Source organism: Meles meles, chromosome 15, assembly GCF_922984935.1.
Source record: "Meles meles chromosome 15, mMelMel3.1 paternal haplotype, whole genome shotgun sequence".
Classification (NCBI taxonomy): domain Eukaryota; kingdom Metazoa; phylum Chordata; class Mammalia; order Carnivora; family Mustelidae; genus Meles; species Meles meles.
The window spans coordinates 19896591-19917387 of NC_060080.1; the positions used below are offsets into that span (position 1 = coordinate 19896591).

At 43.0% G+C, this 20797-nt stretch overlaps 1 protein-coding gene across 10 annotated transcripts in view; it reads right to left on the minus strand.

Annotated features, from left to right (window-relative positions):
- Positions 1-20797, minus strand: part of DTNB (dystrobrevin beta) — a 262585-nt gene that overhangs the window by 58959 nt on the left and 182829 nt on the right. For all 10 annotated transcript variants that reach the window (XM_045979068.1, XM_045979067.1, XM_045979063.1 and 7 more), the window contains one exon: positions 17346-17429. In XM_045979068.1, coding sequence (XP_045835024.1) covers positions 17346-17429 — 84 coding nt within the window. The remainder of the gene's footprint in view (positions 1-17345; positions 17430-20797) is intronic.

Sequence of the window (20797 nt, forward strand, 5' to 3'; positions counted from 1 at the left end):
TGGGATGGATGCACCTTTTAGGGAATGCCCAATGGCAGGAAAACGGGCAGAGTGGGTCTATTTAACATCACCAAATACCCCCTGATGCTTTAATAGCTTTTGTCGGCAAGTAAAGAATTTTCAGGATTACTTCATGATACCAGTTAAACTCTCTTATTTCTATAAGGACATGGCCTTTAGCATCATTCTAGTTTCTCCCATAAAGCTGATACTTAAACCAAACTTGTCAGAATTATTCCTCATTGTAAGACAACACTGTACACATTCTGAGGCTCTTTTATAGACATTCAGAAGATCTTTAAGCCCAAGAGTTTCTAAAAATGTTTTACTCCAGAAATGTTAACACATGCACAGAATGGAGAGTAAATTAATGACAAGTTTTCATGTACACATCACCAAAGTTCAACAAAAACTACCATTTTGTCAACTTATTGAATATATTCTTCCTTCACTCAACTTTTCGTCTAGAAAGAGATGGTGGAAGCAAATCCCAGACCACTTATTATTTCACTTGGGAATACTTCATTTACACAACCACAGTGCCATCATCACACCTAAAACAAATGAACAAGGACGTTTTAACTCAATCCCTCTGAAAATTTCCTCAGATCTTAAAAAAATATCCATCTACATTTAGAATCAAGGTTCCAACAAGGTCCACACACATTGCATTTGGTTGATATGTTTCTGTTTTTTTTTTTAATCTACAACAGTCCTTCCTTTTCCTTGTTTCTGTCATGTCATTTATTTGTGAAGAAAGCAGGTTATCTGGTAGCACAGCCAACATTCTGGATTTGACTGTTTCCTTGGTGCCATTTAAGTTGTTTCTCCACACCCTGTGGCTACGCTAGAGATCTGGTTAAAGCTTTGGCTTTCGTTTCATTTTTTGAGAAGGGGCTAGAATCTGTTGTAGGTAATATGGTGCACTTATGTATCAAATAGGGAGCACATAATGGAATAAAAAAATTGATCACTGGATTCAGACGTTATTGGTTACATCTCTCCATTATAAAGTCCCCCATCAGCTTTTCACCTAATGGATTTGGCATTTACTTATGATTTTGCCTAGATTCATTATTTCTTGGGGGTGGGGGGTGGGTTACGAAGACCTGGTTTCCAATTTTTATCATCTTTTCTGCATTTATTAGTTTTCTCTATTTGCTTATCTTGAAATATTAATAATTCAGAAAAGGTAACACAAATGGTTGGCATTTCTCACTATTTAACAAATTCCAGAACAATGAATTAGTGCCCTAGCAACCTCCAATGAGTACCAAAGAGTTTTCTTTTTTAGTATCATTAAGAACTCATAGATTTTCATGTATCTGATTACTACAATCATCTTTTTTTTTTTAAAGATTTTATTTATTTGACAGACAGAGATCATAAGTAGGCAGAGAGGCAGGCAGAGAGAGAGGGAGAAGCAGGCTCCCCGCTGAGCAGAGAGCCCGACGCGGGGCTCGATCCCAGGATCCTGGGATCATAACCCACTGAGCCACCCAGGCGCCCCTACAATCATCTTTTTGATGCTCAAATTGTCCTATCTTTGGCCAGAGGGAGCTCCTGTAAATAGGCTCCTGTGTTAATCTAATATAGCCATTAGATACCATTAGCTTCCTTGGTTGGCACAGTAAGATGCCCTAGTCTCATCTTGTGTATGTCCTGCCCCACTCTTGGAATCAACTATTTCTTCAAGGACTGCAGGTTCCTTTTACCAGGAAAGAGTGTTTAGAGATCACAGTTAGCGTACTAGGATGTTCCTTGTTCCTGGATGATCATTGCTTCTAGAATTTTTCAATCGATAAAGCTAGGAAATCTATATATTTTAGAAGGAATAAAAACAGGTTCTCTCACTACTTTCAAATGCCATTCAATTTTCTGCTAGCTTGCATTGTTTTTTTTTAAGATTTTATTATTTATTTGAGAGATAGAGAGTGCAAGGACAAGCAGGGGGGAATGGCACGCAGAGGAAGAAGCAGGCTCCCCACTGAGCATGGAGGCCGATATGGGGCTCGATCCCAGGACCCTGGCATCATGACCTGAGTGAAGGCAGACACTGAACCGACTGAGCCACCCAGGCACCCTGTGTGCATTGTTTTTAATGAGAAATCACTTCAAAAATCTTATCTTTCTTCCCCTGTATATAACATCTTTTTTCCTCTAGATGCTTTTAATACTTTTTCTTTATCACCGATTTTCAGCAATTTGACTGTGATGTACCTTGGTATGGTTTTCTCTGTTTATCCTGATTATAGTTTGTTGAATTTCTTGTACCTATGGGTTTATAGTTTTTATCAAATTTGTAAAAATTTACCTGGAAATTTGGAAAAAAATATTTCCTGAAATAATTTTTCTCTCCTCCCTCTTTTCCTTCCTCCTCTCCTCTTCTCCTAATCCTGTTAGGCTGGTTGCCACTGTCCCAGAAGTCTTGGAGGTTCTGTTCAGTTTTTAGCATTGTATTTTGAGCAGTTTGTATAGCTATGTCTTTAAGTTCAGTGGAATTTTTCTTCTGTAATTTCTGATATACTGTTAAATCCATTCATAGGCTTTTTCATTTTGGGTATTATCTCCTTCAACTCTAGAAGTTCTATTTTTTTAATTTAAGACTTTTTGTCATTGAAGTAGAATATATATGCAGAAACTTCCAATTATGTTTATTGGTGGTTCTTTTTTATTTCAGTTTTTTTTCCTCATTATGCTAATATTTTCCTTTGCATTTTTGGTATTTATTGTGCTCGGGTTTTCGTTTAAGATTTTTATTTATTTATTTGAGAGAGAGAGAGAGAGAGAATGAGCAGGGAGGACAGGTGGCAGGGGGCAGACTCCCTGCAGGGAGCAGGGAGCCTGACATGGGGCTCAATCCCAGGACGTGGAGATCATGACCTGAGACAAAGGCAGACACTTAATCCACTGAGCCACCTAGGTGCCCCTCTTATGGCCATTTTGAAGTTCATCTCTGTTCACTTCATCAACACTGTTATTTCTGGATCTGTTTATATTGACTAATTTTTTAAAAAGATTTTATTTATTTATTTGACACAGAGAGAGAGAGATCACAAGTAGGCAGAGAGGCAGGCTGAGAGAGAGAGGAGGAAGCAGGCTCCCTGCTGAGCAGAGAGCAGAGGCCCTCCTGTGGGCCTCGATCCCAGGACCCTGAGATAATGACCTGAGCCGAAGGCAGAGGCTTAACCCACTGAGCCACCCAGGTGCCCCGACTAATTTTATTCTGGTTGCAGAACACAATTTCCTGCTGCTTTCTATGTCTTCTAAATTTTTATTGGATGATGGAAATTTTGAGGATTATGTTGTTGAATGTCTGGATTTCGTTTTCCTCTAAAGGATCTGGTAGCTAATTTACTTGTGGACGGATTTGTCCTTTTGAGGCCTGTGTTAAAGTTTCATTAGTACAGATCTAGGGTAACTTTTATCTAGGGCTATTTTCACCCTGCTCCTAAACTGTGGCCTGTCTGGGGTCTTTACCGAATGCTCCCAGTGTTTGATGATGTCACCACTCTGGTTGGTTGGAACTCAAACAACAGGCTGAGCTTGCGTAGCTGTTCCATTTTCAAATCTCTGGGACCTGTTCTTTCCCAGATAGTTGTTCTTTGGTGGTCTTGTGAAATCTCATTCTATGCAAATGTAGCTTAGTAAGGGACCTGTGTGCCGGTTTATGGAGCTCTTTCCTGCATGCTTCCTTCCCTCTGGTGTTCCTCTTAGCAAATTCCAGCATTCCCAGACTCCAATCTCTCTCTCCTTATTCTCAGCAAATAGGGCTTACCCGGCTTGTCTCTAGCACTAGGCTTTCGTAAATGCCTCCCAGTAGAAAGCCTGGGCAATCATCGGGCTCTCCTCATTTATTTTCTTTCCCTCAGAGAACGGTCCTGCCCTACTTAATGTCTAATTTCCGAAAACAGTTGCTTAGTTAGAATAGTTTTCTAGAAGTTTATAGTGGGAGAACTAATCTGACATCAGCTACTTCACCATGACCAGAGGATGTTCTCTCTGTAGTAACTCAGTTTTTTAAAGAAGACTTTATCAATTGATTACTTTTAGAGAGAGTGTGCACAAGCAGGGGTGGGAGGGGGCAGAGGGAGAGGGACAAGGAGAGTTGGTGCTGAGTGTGGAGCTCATGCGGGATGGTGGGGGGTGGAGGGGTGAGGTCTCATGACCCTGAGATCATGACCCTGAGATCGTGACCTGAGCCGAAATCTTGGCTGCTTAACCAGCTGAGCCACTCAGGTGCCCCTGTAGTAACTCACGTTTATACTTCTGTAAAGTATTGGTCTATTTCAAACTAGAAATCAGAACAAAATAAAACTGCTTCTTTAGAAGACAGACTGAAAAGTAGCAGTGTTATAGAAGGCCTCCATAAGGGCTTCAACTTTTACTCCGCTACGAGAAGTTGCTGGTGGGTTTTGAGCAGATGCAGGGTATGCTCTAACTTCTCCTTTAATAAGATCATCTGCACTATGGAACATGAAGTGTCACAGAGTGGGGAAGAAGCAGCTAATTAGAAGCCTCCTGCAACATTCCAGATGAGAGGAAAGAGTGGCTAGAAGGACAGCAGCTGCTGTTAAAGAGGTAAGAGATGGCAGGATCCTGGGCAGACTTTGACAATGTTTTTGGAGAAAGCTGATCTAACGATCTGACACCTTGGATGGGAGAAGCATCAGGGGTTCTCACGAGATTGCCACTAACTGAGATGGAAGACTGAGAGAGAGAGGCAGGTCTGGTAGGGGGAGACTCAAAGCTCAGTTTGGAATATGGTAATTATGAGATTTTTATCCCGGTGGAGGTACTGACTAGGAGGAAGACCAACGAGGTCAGAGCTAGCGAAAAGGTCTGGGCTGGAAAAAGAAGTTTGGAAGTCACTGGTATGGAGACAGTAGTGAAAGCCCCAGCCTACGAACATTTAGAGTTCAAAGAGGTATGGAAAAACTAGCTGAGGGGGCCACGGAGGATGAGCAGGACTCCTGGAGGCAAGTATAGAAAGTGTTTCACATAGAAGGGAGCAATTTTCTGTGTCAACAGCCACTGACAGATCAGCTTGGGCGAGTCCTGAGAGTTCGTCACTGGACTGAACACCGGGCATGGCCCTGGTCTCCTTGACGGAACACGTTCTGGAGGTGAACAGGAAGTGGGAATCTGACCAGGATGTCTTCTGAAGGGAATGACAAGAACGAAATCGGAAGCATTAATGGGACCAACAGTCCATTAAACTCCACTTTTAATTTTCTATGAAGACTGCCATTCAGAACTAGTGTCATTTGCCAGATAACTAGGGATCTAAACGAAAATGAAAAGCAGTATTAGTAGCTGTCTATAGTCAATCCAGAACTTAAGGGTCCATGGGTTTTTTTACAATTCTGTGTTGGGGTGTGGGTATTATGTTAGCTGTATGTGTGATATATATACTCACATTCAAAGGTGCACCTGTTTTTCCCAGATTTACTTGTTTTGAACTTAAATACTTTCCTTTTGATAAAATATAAATCTCTATATAATCTCCAACTGACATATAGGTTTTGTTTTAGAAATCTGTTTTTCTAAAGCAAAGTCAGTAGTCTGGAATAGTTTAGAATCCCATACAGGTAAAAAAAAAAATACACAAAATCATCAGAAAAAAAGAAGACATAATAGTAGAATTTTATCCAGTTAGATCAGAGGTTAGTAAAAGCAAGGGTGAGCAGAATAAGCCGGAGTTAAAAGAGGAGTGACAATGATAGGAGCACATATCTGGGGGGGGCGGGGTGGCAGGGGAGGGGCGAGCTGGAACAGCATTTTTTCCCTTCAGAGGCACCTCCCCACTCCACGCATTTAAAAACAAGCCTCCAGGTGCTCCCAAGGCACACTCCAGTGTGAGACCCGCTCTGCTAGAGCACGGGAGCTTTCAATCTCACGGCTTCAGCAGAAGCTCTACGGCAGCAATACAGGGCGCCTTTGACAGAAGTGAACAGTCACCGCCGTGGGAAAGGGATGTGAGTGGTGAGAGAGGGGATGGAGGGTAAGCTGTGGCGGGGACAAGGTCAGAAGCAGAGGCATCTGCAGCCCCGGGAGCAGGACTCACTACAAAGCAGGAGGCAGGAGAGCACAGAAACCAGAGCCTGCCTGGGCTTTGGATGAGGCAGTCTTGGGTTTGATCCACACACACCTGCTTGCTGTGTGAGCCTGGACACTAATCTCTGCTTCAGTCCCCTCATCTGTAGACTTATAAGAATAGTATGAAATCTACTTCATGTATTGCTTAGTTTAGAGAGTATAGGAAGGATTAAAGAAGATGATGTAGTTGTCATTACCAAGAAAGTACCTGTGCCCTTATCAGAGAATGTCACACCCGCTCTTTTGCTCATTCTCAGGATAAATCTTACCAAAAAGGCATTACTGTAATCCTCACAACTTTGCATCTCCAGCTGTGACCCCTCTCTGGAGGCCCAGGATTGTGTACTTGAGGGCCTACGCAGCACCTCTGAGGGGCTGCCGAAGAGGCATCCCAAACCTGACATGTTCACACTGGAACCCCTGACTCTCTCCACCCACTTCCTCATCTGCTGCACCCCCAAACCGGACAGTTTAAATGAGCAGCATCAACCCTCACCCAACCAGCAAGCTCGAAGTGGATGGCTTCTGGCTTTCTCTCGTTTCCTGAGGCCCCACATCTAAGCTGTTACTTGGTCCTGCTGGCTCTTCTCTGAAACCAGACCCTCAAGCCAGCCCCTTTCACAGCCCCCTTCGTCCCCCTGCTTTTCTTATCTGGAACGTCTCACCAAGTGCCACTGGGACCACCCGACAGCGCTTGCTTGCTTTCCCCTTCCATTCTTGCCCACTAGAGTCCATTCTCCACACTGCAGGGCGTGATCTTCGTAAATCAATCTGGGGAGTGATAAAAATGTTCTAAAACTGATTGTGGTGACGGCCACACAGCTCTGTGAATACACCGAAAACCACTGAGTTATACACTTTAAGTGGATGGATTATATGGTGAGTGAATTCTATCTCAATAACCTATTGAAGAAATAAATCAACAATTTTGAAACCACTATCCATGCTACCAGGGCTAAACAAATAGGCACAAGGCTGGTGGGCGAGAGGAGCCAGGTTTCTCACCATGGGAAAGGGACAGATAACCAGGGGCAGGGGCGGCTAGAGGGAGGGAAGTATTGGAGTAGAATCAGTATGTCAGGATAACTCATGTCCTTGATTTCTCTGCTCTGAATGGACTAAGCAGGCAATGCTATAAGATGCCATGTGCTCGCAGTAATTGAAGAAGAAAATCCTTTTCCTAACAGAGGAAGTACTGATTAAGTGTCAAGATTTGGAGGAAAGAAGTTAAGTTTCTGGATAAAGTCTGGTGAGCCCTTACCTTCAACGAGCTCATAGTCTATCTAGAAAGGAATCCAAGAAACAGGTAATTATAGTATGCTGATATAAAAAGATGCTACGGATTACAGAGGAAGAACACTTTATCTAGTTTAGGGTATCAGGGAAGGCTTCCTGGAGGAGAAGGAAGAATTAGATGACAAAGTGAGGGGGATAAAGGGGAAGGGGGTAGGAAGGCATGAAAGGTGGAAGCAGCTAGTGCAGAAACCTGCTTGGGAAACTGCAAATGATTCGAGCAGTTCTGTGGATAGAAGCCAAGTAAAAAGAGTGAAGTCAGGCAGCGCTGGGGAGGCTAGCCACGGTCGCCGGGGAATAGCTTCATAAGCCACAAATGTCAAGCTGACAAATGTCAATTCAACCCACAAAAGTGATTTTCATGGCCGAACATATGATAGTTCTAGTAGCACTTCTGGTGGAAACTGGGCATTTGCGTCAGTCTCTGGAGCACCTACGGGGTGTGGGGCACTGTGCCAGGGGACGAGGACACCACAGTCCACGGACCCAGACACAGCTGACTAATCCTGTAGAACCGTGCTACCACCAGCCGCGTGTACCTGTTTAAATTCAAATTAAATAAAATTAGAAATTCACTTCCTCTGTCACATTTCTTTCTTTTTTTTTTTTTTTTAAGATTTTATTTATTTATTCATGAGAGACAGAGAGGGAAGCAGAGGCAGAGGGAGAAGCAGGCTCCCCGCTGAGTAAGGAGTCCAATGTGGGACTCAATCCCAGGACGCCAGGACCATGACCTGAGCGGAGGGCAGACGTTTAACAATGGAGGCACCCAGGCGTCCCTCTGTCACATTTCAAGTGCTCAACAGCCTCACATGGCTGCTGGCTACCATGCTGGTTTCCCTGCTATTGGACAGTGCCGTGGAGCAAAAGAACCACTGGAAAGTTTTAACCAGGAGAGTAACATCACTAGATCTGCATTCAGAAAAAACCCTCTGGTGACAAAGGAAAGAATGTTTTGAGGGTGAGGTGGGGAGTGGACTAGAGATTTCCTAATAAGATCCACGAAAAAAAGATTTTTTTTTTCAACCAGAGCATGGATTTGTTTTAAATATCTGCTTTACTACGGTAAGTGGAAATATTTGGATAGTTTGATGTTACAAGGAATGAAAAACCATGGTGAAACTGATTCACCACAGGAGTTTCAGCATCGCTATAGGGATTTCTGGTTAAACGCGCAAGCCCTTGGCATGTCACTACAAAGCAGGGTGGTGAACTGAGTCAGCCTTTTTTTTTTTTTTTAAAGATTATTTATTTATTTATTTATTTATTTATGAAAGAGAGAGCGTCCACGAGTGGGGGTGCACAGGGAGAGGCAGGCTCCCCCATTAGCAGGGGGCCCAACGTGGGACTCAATCCCAGGACTCTGGGATCATGACCTGACCCAAAGGCAGACGCTTAACCAACTGAGCCACCCCTGTGTCAGTTACAGGACATCTGGTCAAGAAGTAATCAACTTAGCAGTCCAAGGCAGATGTAAAAAATGGGTAAAATCGTGTGTGTGTGTGTGTGTGTGTGTGTGTGTGTGTGTGTGTAGGTTCTTACTGGTCATTTGTGGGATCTGAGTACCGATCTGTTCTTTGCTAGTGTGAATCTGACATAGTTGGAAGAGTCTGGATTCCAGGAACTCATGCTAAGGTCTGGTTCCTCGGTGTCCCTTAGGCACTTCTAACTCAGCATAATCTGGTTCGTCTTGCCCAAATCTTCCTCCTGTGTTTCAACCACAAAGTACCTTAACTTAAGCCAGAAAGAAACCTGGAGGAGAATCATCTATCCCCTTCTTTAGCCCCCACATCCAAAACCCACGAGCCTGCCTTCACTCTCAGAGTCCCTCAGGCGTCTCACTCTGAACATGGCAATACTGAACTCATAGTTTTCCTCCCAGACCTGTTGCTTCTTCCCCTCCGTTCGGCTGACAATCTATAATGGATGCAATTCTTGCTCATGCTGAGCACCTCTAGCCTGAGTCCAATGAGAGGAGGAAACTATTAGTTACTATGCTTCTGTAAGCTTCAATTTTTTTTTTAAGATTTTTAAAATTTATTTACTTGACAGAGATCACAGAGAGAGAGAGAGAAGGAAGCAGGCTCCCCGCTGAGCAGATAGCCCGATGGTGGGGCTCGATCCCAGGACCCCGGAACCATGACCTGAGCGGAAGGCAGAGGCTTTAACCCACTGAGCCACTTTAACCCACTTACCACCTGTAAGCTTCAATTTTTCAAACTTAAGGTTTTCAGTATGGACTTGGAATACTCAAGCTTTTTCTTTGCACTAACCTGAGTTAGAATTGCTGAAGGGTTTATCTTAAATGCTTGAATGGAAATGGAATTTAATCCCAACCCAGAAGCAGTTGAAACCTGGCTGTCTGCCTGGGCCATCAGACGGACTTTGGAAATCTGCCAACACTGAGGACCCTACAGCCCCATAAGATTACATGTTAATTTTCAATTACTCTGCTTCTCTGTCTTTCAAAAATAGATTGGAGAAAAAAGTAATTCTTGTGTTGTCTTGGAGAGATCTTCATGAAGAATTCATGCGAACTAGTTGTTTCATGCTCATGCTGAAATCCTCATTAATTCTTGCTTTTCAACCAAATGCTTTTTTTAACTTATTTTTAAAAATTTTTTTAAGTAGGCCCCACACTGGGGATGGAACTCACAACCCTGAGATCAAGACCTGAGTTAAGATCAAGAGGCAGACAAAAAACCAAAGGAGCCACCCGGGAGCCCCTCAACCAAACTCTTCTTCTCATTTCACAGGGGGGGAGAGCATCAGCAGCCTGAGCTAACAAATGGAGAGTTTCGGGCTTGACCAATTTCAGTTTGCCTCCGTTTTTAGTTGCGCCATTATTTTCAGTCTGTTATTTTCAGTCTAAAACACAGCACGTTGTGGCTTTTGTCATTCTGCAGTATTCTGCAGATAACAAGATAAAACCTTTACCTTGGCACCCACTCGGAAAGCCATTTTAATACTATTATAGTACAACTCATCTGTGTGTCTTCAGCTCAGAAATAATATTTATACTATGGTCTCTTCTGGCCTTTAAAAAAATGCTTTTCCAGGGCGCCTGCATGGCTCAGGCAGTTACGGGTCTGACTCTTGATGTTGGCTCAGGTCATGATCTCAGGGTGGTGAGATCGAGCCCCCTGTCACGCATGGAGCCTGCTCTCCCTCTGCTCCTGCCCCCAAATGCTTCTCCTTCTGAAGTATGTGTTAAAGTTAAAAAGTTAAAGTTAAAAACTTCTGACTGATAAAATCTTGACTTTACTTGAGATTCCTAGCAACTGGTGACTACTCAGAGTTAGTAGCTCTAAGGTTTGCCTTAGAGCTTAGAGGTAAGCTCTAAGGTTATCACCCAAAGGCAGTGTTATGTCCCAACACAATACATCTATATAAACTGAACAGAATAGAAAGCATTATTTAACCCTTGAGAGAAATAAAAATGAGGTGGTAGGGGGAAAGAGGGCCTCCTGAAACAAATCTATGCTAATGGAGGGGTGATGTAATCACTTACCTATACAATATTTTCCAGAAACCACACAATAAAGAAGGCTATAGCTACGTGTCTCTTCAGCATCCTACCTTCTCCACAGATAAGAGACCCTCCCTTCTTTGGAGACTGACCCTCACCCATTCAACCATGTTATCTTAGGTGGGGACAGCAAACAGAAAACCTGTGGGTGAGTAACATGACCCATGCTGGACCAAAAAGAACTTCCATTGGGACTTTTCAAGTTGGTACAAAGAGAGGGTCAATCACTGTAGGGTACTGAGGTTATGAAAAACGAACACACAGTGTCACACATACTCCCTGCCATGTGAAGGGCAGCTATACTTGGGAACGAGCAGCCGACATAGAACAGGGAGGAACAAGGAGCGTGAGGGTAGCAGAGAGAGACAGGGAGACACCTAAGTGAGTCAGAGCTCCCCTGGCTCTGGCCACCCCTGAGGACCAGCCACAATAACACTCTGCCCTTCCCACAGTTTGGCTACAGAAACAAAAACTTTCAGGGGCACCTCGGTGGCTCAGTGGGTTAAGCATCCAACTCTTGGTTTCAGCTCAGGTCATGATCTCAGGGTCCTGAGACTGAGCACCTGGTTGGGCTCCGCGCTTGGTGCAGAGTCTGCTTCTGACTCTCTCTTTCCCTCTGGCCCTCCCCCCACTTGGATGCACACACACTCTAAAATAAATGAAAACAAACCAAAAAACCTTCTTGTTTTCCCTAAGCTAATTCAAACCAAGCTTCTGTCACTTATAGCCAAGGGTTCTGACTAAAGAGAAACGGATACTCGAAGTAGAGAGTAACACTGAGGAGAACTCGCTGAGTCAAGCTGAGGTGTGGATGGGAGCAACTCTCCATCCCAAGGGGGGAATCCATCAATCTGCTGAGGAAAGCAACAGGTTAACCTGTACTCTCTAGGACGCTGGGACTTAGGTCTTGTGCCCCTTATGGCCAGAGTTCCAGGCGCCCTGAGAGGAAAAACAGGATGGAACAGTGATTTCCTGAAGTCTTCAGAATGATGCTGCAAGGGAGGGAGACAGCTTGTCTGAAAGCGGTTGCCTCAGCCCACCCGGGGTGAGATAATGAAGACAAGTGGGGTCTTATGGGGGTTGTATTGTTCCGGGAAACCCCAACACAAAACCTCGGCTGTTTGGCAGAGTTGGGGTAGGGGCCGTTACCCAGTACAGAGACAATCTGCGGCTCTAAGTGCTTCTGCACAGACTGCCAGCCTCTGTTCTGCTCCTCCTTTCCCGAGCCTTCTCATTCCTGAGACGGGCTTTCTTCTGGACTCCCCTCACTGTTGCAAACCACTGCCTCCTCTCATCGTCAACTGAGGCCTCGGTCTTCTCCAGTCTGTAAAATCAGCGTCCACTCACCCATCTGCTCTGCTGCTTCCAAATTCTCATTGCTATTGTCTCCTCTTCCGGTTTTCTTTCTTCTAGTGGGTTTTTACTCAAGATAATCTCTTGGCTGCCATTTTGGCGGTGTTTCCAAAGGAAACATAGGCAAACGTGGCTTAATATGCCATGCTTTCTGTCCCTTCCCTGTCCTATCTGAATTACAATTATCCTCCTTTCTGATCCCTACCTTGGACAACGTATTATTTGCTTCAGGGTAGGATGGGTTAACTTGTCACAAAAAGACATATGGAGACCTGACCTGGCCTAAGTATCCAGGGCCCGGGGCTGTCAAAGGAGGCGACAGACTCCTGGGAGAGTTGTGCACGCACTCGCAGGTATACGTAGAGTACTGCATTATGTGAAGGAAAACCCTGTTAGTGGAAACGGTTTGAGAAGGTGTGCGTGGGCATGTGTATGTACACACTTCTGCACACATTGGTGTGCTGGGAAGCAGATCAGTGGTCTGCCAACAACTTTGTTATCTGTCTTTCCCATGGCCACTCTCTTCTGTTCTTGACAGTATAACCTTCTTTTGGGGAAATGCTCCTCCCTCTGTTTCGATGATATAGGGCTATCGGGCCTGGCCCATCACAGACACACAGAGGAACAGTAATACAGTCCAGGACAGTAGGGTCCTTCCTTGGAGTTTTCTAATCGGAGGCAGGAAAACACAACCTCTTGAGTGCGGACTCCGCGGCTGTGCACCTGAGGCCATCGGCAGTATTGGGAGAAGGAGCCACAGCAGCAGGGAATGGAGATGGCATTCTGGATAGAATAATATCAGGGATAGAGAAGCTACAGGCGGGCATCCTGGCAGCTTTTTAGCCCCTTTTATGACCCATGGGCCCTTGTGCCCTTTGCTTCCTCCTTTTGCCTTTGTCTTTGTGGGTTTGTCCCTTTTTTTCCTTGCATTTTTTTTTTTTTTAACTAAGAACATGTAACATGAAGTCTACCCACTTAACAAATTTTTAAGTGTAGAATATTCACAAGGAACACAATGTTACAGAGTAGATCATTAAAACTTAGACTTTTTCATCTTGCTTAACTGGGTTTGTGCTTTTTGATGCTAAATTTTAATACCTGAAGTTAAAAAGAGTTGATACGAATATACCAACCAAATGCACAAAGCAGCAGTTTCATATTTCAAGTTTTTGTTACTGCCATAGTTCTATGAAGTGCCCACAGAATTGTGAAAATTTAAATATTCATAAAAATTCATAAAGCTAAGGCTTCGGGAGATATTAAAAAAATTTGCATCATTTACCATATTGGTCTGAAAGTACATTATGATTAAAAACATTACAATAGTCCAGAGAATAACAACACTGTTCACATTCTGAACCCTGTGGAAGAAGAGGGACCGAAGCAAGCCTCAGAGGAAATCAGGTAGAAGGGGGGGATTTTAAGCCTCTGCTTTAAAGTTCTGAAAGTTTTGCATTGTTTGCTTTTAAGTGTATTGTTTTGGTTTTTTTAAAAGCAAGGAAATGTCCAGAAATTATTTAGACTGAAGCAAAAATGGAATTTCTATTGAGTTATAGCAACGTCAATATAGGCATACGAAATGAATATTACGGCGAGCAAACCACAAAGTGGACCCTTTCAGGAACAGAATTCATAGTATCTCACATGACAGCCAGCATCTTTGCAATGGATAAAGTTTCTTTCTTTAATAAGTAACTCTGGGGGCTCCTGGGTGGCTCAGTTGGCTAAGTGTCCAACCTGTGATTTTGGCTCAGTTATGATCTCGGAGTCCTGGGATCGAGCCCCATGTTGGGCTCTGCACTCAGCAGGGAGTGGGCTTGAGGATTCTCTCTCTCTCCCTCCCCCTCTGTCCTTTATCCCACCCTTGCGCATGCACCCACTCTCTTTCTAAAATAAGTAAGTCTTTAAAAAGTAAAGAAAGAAAAAGATAAAAAGTAACTCTCACATTTGTGATGACCTTCTATTTGGACTAACACAGTATTTTTGACCCTTGTCATTTTTTTGTATTTTCTACACCTGCTGCCTTTTGAAAAACTAGCTCTTAAATTTTTTCTGCATTTTTACTACTATGCATGTTCTTGCCTAATTCGGTGATTTATGTCTTACGCTGAGTTCTAAAGGACACCTCTTATTTCTGGGGAGTAGCCTCAATCCCCTTGAGGATTCTCTGGCCCAGCAGAGGAGAGTCTGTGACTGGGCTGATGTGTTGGGTTCCTAGGTTTCATTAGACTCTGGAGACACAGGTCTGATGACATTCAGAGGAGGAAAGAAAAAACTGATGAGTCCTTAAGGAAGTACACCGAATAAATACTAGCTAGAAATTTACACTGGTTTGGTAACTTGGGCCACAAAAAGCCCGATCTATGACTTATGCAACGAAGTCCACACGGTACATCATAATCTCATCCCAAATATAAATGAAATCTCCTAAAATTCTAAGGACTACATTGTGGGGGGGGGGGGTTGCACCTTGTTCCCATGTGGCCTCTACTCCAGCAACTACTCTCCTTGATAAATGAAGGCGTCCCATCTTCCGTGTGGGCCTCTAAGGGCTCTGGCGGCCTTTGTCCCGCGGCTCAACACCTTGCAGTGTGACAGCCGTCACGAGGGTTGACCAGCTCTACCAGACCTAGCTCCGCCGGAAAGCCGTAGTAGCTAAAACAATGACTTTAAAATAAATTAGTCCAGGCTACAGTACACCACCTGAAACTACTTCAGCAGAGACGGATACTTCGTGAGCGACATCGGCGCTCGTGAGGGATCCTCCGCCTGGGGCTTACCACGGCGGCACCCAGCGGAAGGCTGGTCCTTCCGCAGAGGCAGCGGTGAGGATTATGATGACGATGAGTTTCCCATCTCTGTCTTCTCAAGCAGCAAAACATTGTTCAGAAAGAGCCCGCCCCACCAGCCTCTGGCAGCTACGTTTAGCTGCAGTCGCTGAATGCCTGGTGACTTGGTCACCAGGCACTTGGGGCCCTCAGGGACTCAAGTGACTCAGAGTGACAAAACTAGTAAGTGAAGAGAACTCAGATGAAGTGAAACTCTAATGGCCAGCATTGCTAAGACCATTCTACCACCCGCAAGCTGACTTGTTCCAGTAATCCACCTTGGCTTCCTGGTTTTGAAATGGAAACACCCCTGGAGTTGGGATTTAGACTAGTTTAGATTCTGGGTCTGGCTTTGAATGCTAAGGTGTTTTAACATAAAAAAAACTAAGGATGGGACACCTGGGTGGCTCAGTGGGTTAAAGCCTCTGCCTTCAGCTCAGGTCATGATCTCAGGGTCCTGGGATGGAGCCCTGCATCGGGCTCTCTGCTCAGCAGGGAACCTCCTTCCTCCTCTCTCTCTGTCTGCCTCTCTGCCTACTTGTGATCTTTCTCTCTGTGTGTCAAATAAATAAATAAAATCTTTAAAAAATAAAAATAAAAATAAAAAATTAATTAATTTTAAAAAACTAAGGACTAAGGCCAGGGAGGGTGGTGGCCATATCTAGGCAGATGGGAGAGGTTCACTTGTTCTGTATCCTTGCAGAAGCTCTTTGTTCTTCCTTGAAAGGGTATTTTTGTAAGTTACTGTTTCTTACCCACTTGTTCTCTCATTAGTTTACTTCATAAATAATGAAAACAGTATCTTAAATTCTCACATAACCCCCACAAGGTAGACACTATTATTGCTCCCATTCTATAAATTTGAAGGATGAAGGTACAGGTCTTGTTCAAAGTCAGGGGAGGGTGGGGATTTGAATGCTGAGAGCCTGGCTCACTTCTATGCTCTAGTCACCAGTACCCCTCAGCTCTGCCCGGAGGAAGCGGTGAGGCTGTTTCCTGCTGGCGGTGTCTCAGGAAGGTGGTGGGCAAGCACTCTCACCTGGTCGGTCTTTAGTCTCCCAGTGGTAACAACTGCATTATCAGGTCACTCTGATTTATTAAATTTATTAACTGCTCTACTCCAGGGCAGCCTTACAGCGCAAGCCTCAGCTTCCTCCCAAGGCTCCGTCCCAAACTTGCTTGATGTAAGAATCACCTGGAATACTTATTGTTGAAGGTGTAGCTTCTCAGGATCTCAGGATCCACTGGGTTTGATGTGGTCCCAGAAGATTATATTTTTAACAACTGACCTAGATGATTTTTCTGAGTCTTCTCATCAGTCAAGTTTGGGAAACAGTGCTCTAGGGGTTTTAGCCAATGGGAACAAATACAATTGATCTGAAGTATTACGTATTATATGTTAAGTCCAAGTATCATTAGGCAGATGACATTTCTATAGCTGAATTAATCCAAAGCAATCAGTACATATGGACAAAGTAGTTTTCTTCAGGAAGAACTTGGGGAGTCAGTTGGAATGTCTTTATTGGTTTTGTTTTTTTTTTTCCTTCTCTCTGGGTGATGACTGTTAGAAAGAATTCTTTAATGGCTGTGCCCTTGAGGGAGTTTCTGCAATGCTCTGATTATGGAACAGCTTAAATCAAACAGAAAGTAAGCCATTTTATGGAGTTCTTTTAAGTCCTGCCTAAGAGAATTCTGGAGAGGAGTAAATTAAATAAAGAAGAGAAAGGAGTACACAGTTCCAGTTCCTTGTAGGACCCTAAAGGGAAACTCCTTGTAAAACTAAGAGAGAGACTCAGCTTTCAATGTAAATGTTCATGAATCATATACAGAATGATTTAGGTGAATATCAGGGATTAATTCAATTCACACAGTCTAATCAGGAAGCAGAAATCATCTCTGACATTTAAAGAACACAAATGCAAAATTGTTGTAATTCATGATCATCAAAATATTGTTTAATGTTAATAAAAAAAAAATCTCCGAAGTACCTAATCTGCTTTGACACTATATTCACTGCTTGTCACAAGTGAGAGCTTACGCCCCAGGCACCACTCACAAGCAGACTCCTTTGGTTGCTATATTTATGAGTTAGTCGGGAGAAAAGGAAGAAAAAAAATTAGAAAATAATATTAAAAGACAGTTAAAGAAGGAGAAAGAAAGCCAGTCCTTTCCATCCCGTGGAATGCTCTGCTCCCCAGGCCAGGCCAACTCTGAGCAGTGACTGAGGCGTGAACCCGACATACCTCTTGGTGGGGGTGGGCACTCCGGAGGACGCAGAGGCGTGGCTCACCAGGGTGTCATTCATATTAGCCAGCGGGCGAGGGGGACTGAAAGCAAAGACATTTACATTATATTAATAATTACCAACATGACCAGGGGGAACAAATGAAAGAGTGATAAGAGCAAAGGAACCAACTATCATTGCAACTGATAAGCACAGTGGGAGCCAGGTGGGAATCGATAGGTGCAGCCCAAGCAAACTCCACAAGAAGGGTTCTCGAGCTCAAAGCCCATGGACCACAGAGCTGTGCTGTACCAGGAGTGACCAATGACCCACACACCGTGACAGGGAGATGACTCCTCTGGCTTTTGTTTCGTAGTTCAGTATACAAGTCTGAGTTGCTACTTAATTAATTTCTCTGTGTTTTAGGTGTTTCCAGAGTTACGAGACCTTTGATGTTTGTGGTATATTACACAGGTCACAACAGCAACATATGTGTTTTTCCTGATTTGGTTAGAGTTCACTGTCTTCCCTCAGACTTAGTTTCCATACTGGTTACCAAAACAGACTATATTGGTCCTTTACTAGAATCTTAATAATCAACCCATATTTTATACTGATCCTTTAATTAGAATGCTTTCTTTTATAACCTAATCCAAATTTAAATTTGAAAGTAAGTATTTTTAATAACTTGTCTTTAACACTGGTTTTCTGGAGGCCAGGTCTATTGCTCTCTCTTGGAGAGTCTTAAAGGAACAAATCCAAACTTACCAAAAGGAATCTATGATTTTGCCCTTCAGCTATCTTCAGTTGGTCTCCCTCCCCACCGTGTTCAGCTACAAAGGGTTTCTGTCTCGCATGTGGAGCCACATGACTATTGCTAAATATTACTCCTGGGAAATCTCTCACTTCCTCCCCTAAATTGAAAGAAGTACTTTTCAGAGAAATTTTACCATCGAAGCCAAAAAGTGAAGCAGAAAAGTCCTTCTCTCATGTTTAGGTGCTTGGGAACTAGCTCTGGTTTCTCCTTACATTTAAGTGCTGAGTTAATTATGTGAAGTGTTTTTATAGAGGTTATACTTAGCAAGTCTTGGTGAATATTAAGGGACCAGAGCCTTTGCTATTTTTCAGGCATTATAGTACACTCAAAGAGAGACTCAGGGAAAATTTTCAGATAAAGCCAAGGAATCTAAAGGAAAGGTTAAAAGGGATAGATCAATCAGTCACCCTAACTGCATACCTGCCTACCTACCTACCTGTCTCTATATCTGTCTATATACACTCCTCCCTTTCTTTTTTTTTTTTTAAAGATTTTATTTATTTATTTGACAGAGAGAGAGATCACAAGTAGGCAGAGAGAGAGGCAGAGAGAGAGGAGGAAGCAGGCTCCCCGCGGAGCAGAGAGCCCAATGTGGGGCTCGATTCCAGGACCCTGAGATCATGACCCGAGCCGAAGGCAGCGGCTTAATCCACTGAGCCACCCAGGCGCCCCACTCCTCCCTTTCTTTTAACTCAATTTCATTTCTGGGTAAGAAAATATTTTAAATGATTTTCCATTTAACGGAGAGGATCAAAGATGGTATGTAATTTGCAGAGAACAGATTTAGGGCTCTTGATTTTTAAAATTTTATTTATTTATTTATTTATTTATTTATTTTAGGGCTCTTGATTTTTAAGCCACAACCCTATGCTTATTGTTACATTTTCCTCCCTTTACGTGACAAGTCACGAAGACATTCAGAATTGAAATACACCTTTCTAGGTGACAATGTAATTCCACATGATTTCTCTCCCTACCTATCTTCCAGGCAGGGGTCCGATACTGCCCCCAAACTTTCAAGCCTATTGATGCTGGTGGCTGTGCTGAGTCATAATCAATCAATCAACCAATCATTTTAGGCTAATAAAAATGAGCACAGAAATGAACTTAATTTTCATCCTAAATTTATATTTTGTCTCTCGTCCTTTGAAATCAATTGTCCAAATGGAACAGGAGACAATTCCTATGAGAGAAACAAATCCAACACCACAGCTTTTCATGCTTGAGGGCACCAGAAACATTCTGCTCCTGAAAATAGAATGGGCTTTGCCTCTTTAATATATTATTATTCATAATCCATGTCCTAAATAAGATAAGGACATGCTCATGCTGCTTTCAGAACTAATGTAGTTACCTAGTATTTTTCAATGTTGAAGATACTACTACATTCAATTTCCTGTCTGATATTCTCAGAGGAAAAATGACAACAGAAAAAACTTTTAAAAAATTTCTTACACATGGATCCATGTGATAAAATTTCATGATTTGTAGTATTTTGTTTGGTCTGATGCCACAAAAGTCATTAATAATCATCTCTATCTCTTGTGAGATATCAGGCACAATTATTATCTTAGAGTACACATATCAGAACCTCTTCTCCAATATTCAGAACCAGACAGTAATGATTACATTGTAAGTTGGAAGCTAATCATAACTCCCCCCAAACTTCCGAGCCTTTGTGAACTTCTAGCACATTTTGCTAGAGACATAAGTACTAGGTGTTTGTAGTCCAAGATGGAAGAGGTATTTGAAAACATAAATGGTGTCTTTACTGCAGGACCTACCACTAGACCCACAATTCGCTGTGAAAGCCAACAATTCAGACGTGGTCTTAGAAGATGTAATATACCATAAATGACTTCTGGCTTAAAAAGTGTTTCATAGGGGCGCCTGGGTGGCTCAGTGGATTAAGCCGCTGCCTTCGGCTCAGGTCATGATCTCAGGGTTCTGGGATCGAGTCCCGCATCGGGCTCTCCGCTCTGCGGGGAGCCTGCTTCCTCCTCTCTCTCTGCCTGCCTCTCTGCCTACTTGTGATCTCTCTCTCTGTCAAATAAATAAATAAAATCTTAAAAAAAAAAAAAGTGTTTCATAGCTCCTATAAGACAATGAAAGAATGCTTCCAGGTGTGAAGCAGACATTAATGGTACCAGTTACTTACAAAGCAGAATTGATCCAAGTTATCAGATCAGTTTTGGTGGCTGTCTTTAACATTCAAAACCTGTTGAATACCTTGAACAGGCAACAAGATGTTCTACATCTTCCTTTGGTGAAGATCTCAGAAAGGTATCTTTAGACACTAGTGAGTTCTGTGATACTCAACTGACCACCAACCATCACTTGGTACAAATTCGGGAGGCTCTTTCTTTGTTCATAAGACATGCCAATTTTTTGATGAGAAAATAAAAGCAAATGGATGCTACAGATAGAAGTAATCTGCCAGGCAGAAGAGGTGGGTATAAAAAGAAGACTTGGAGAGAATTTTTAAAATCTTAATCAAAAGGAAAGAAGCATTCTTACTGGGTGTCTACTCATAAAAGGTAAGTAAGACTATCTTCATCTCAATAATCTAATCATATACTGATGAAGACAGATATATAAACAAATTATCACTGCAAAGTAGTGAAAGCAGCCACACGAGTACAAAGTGTTGAGGA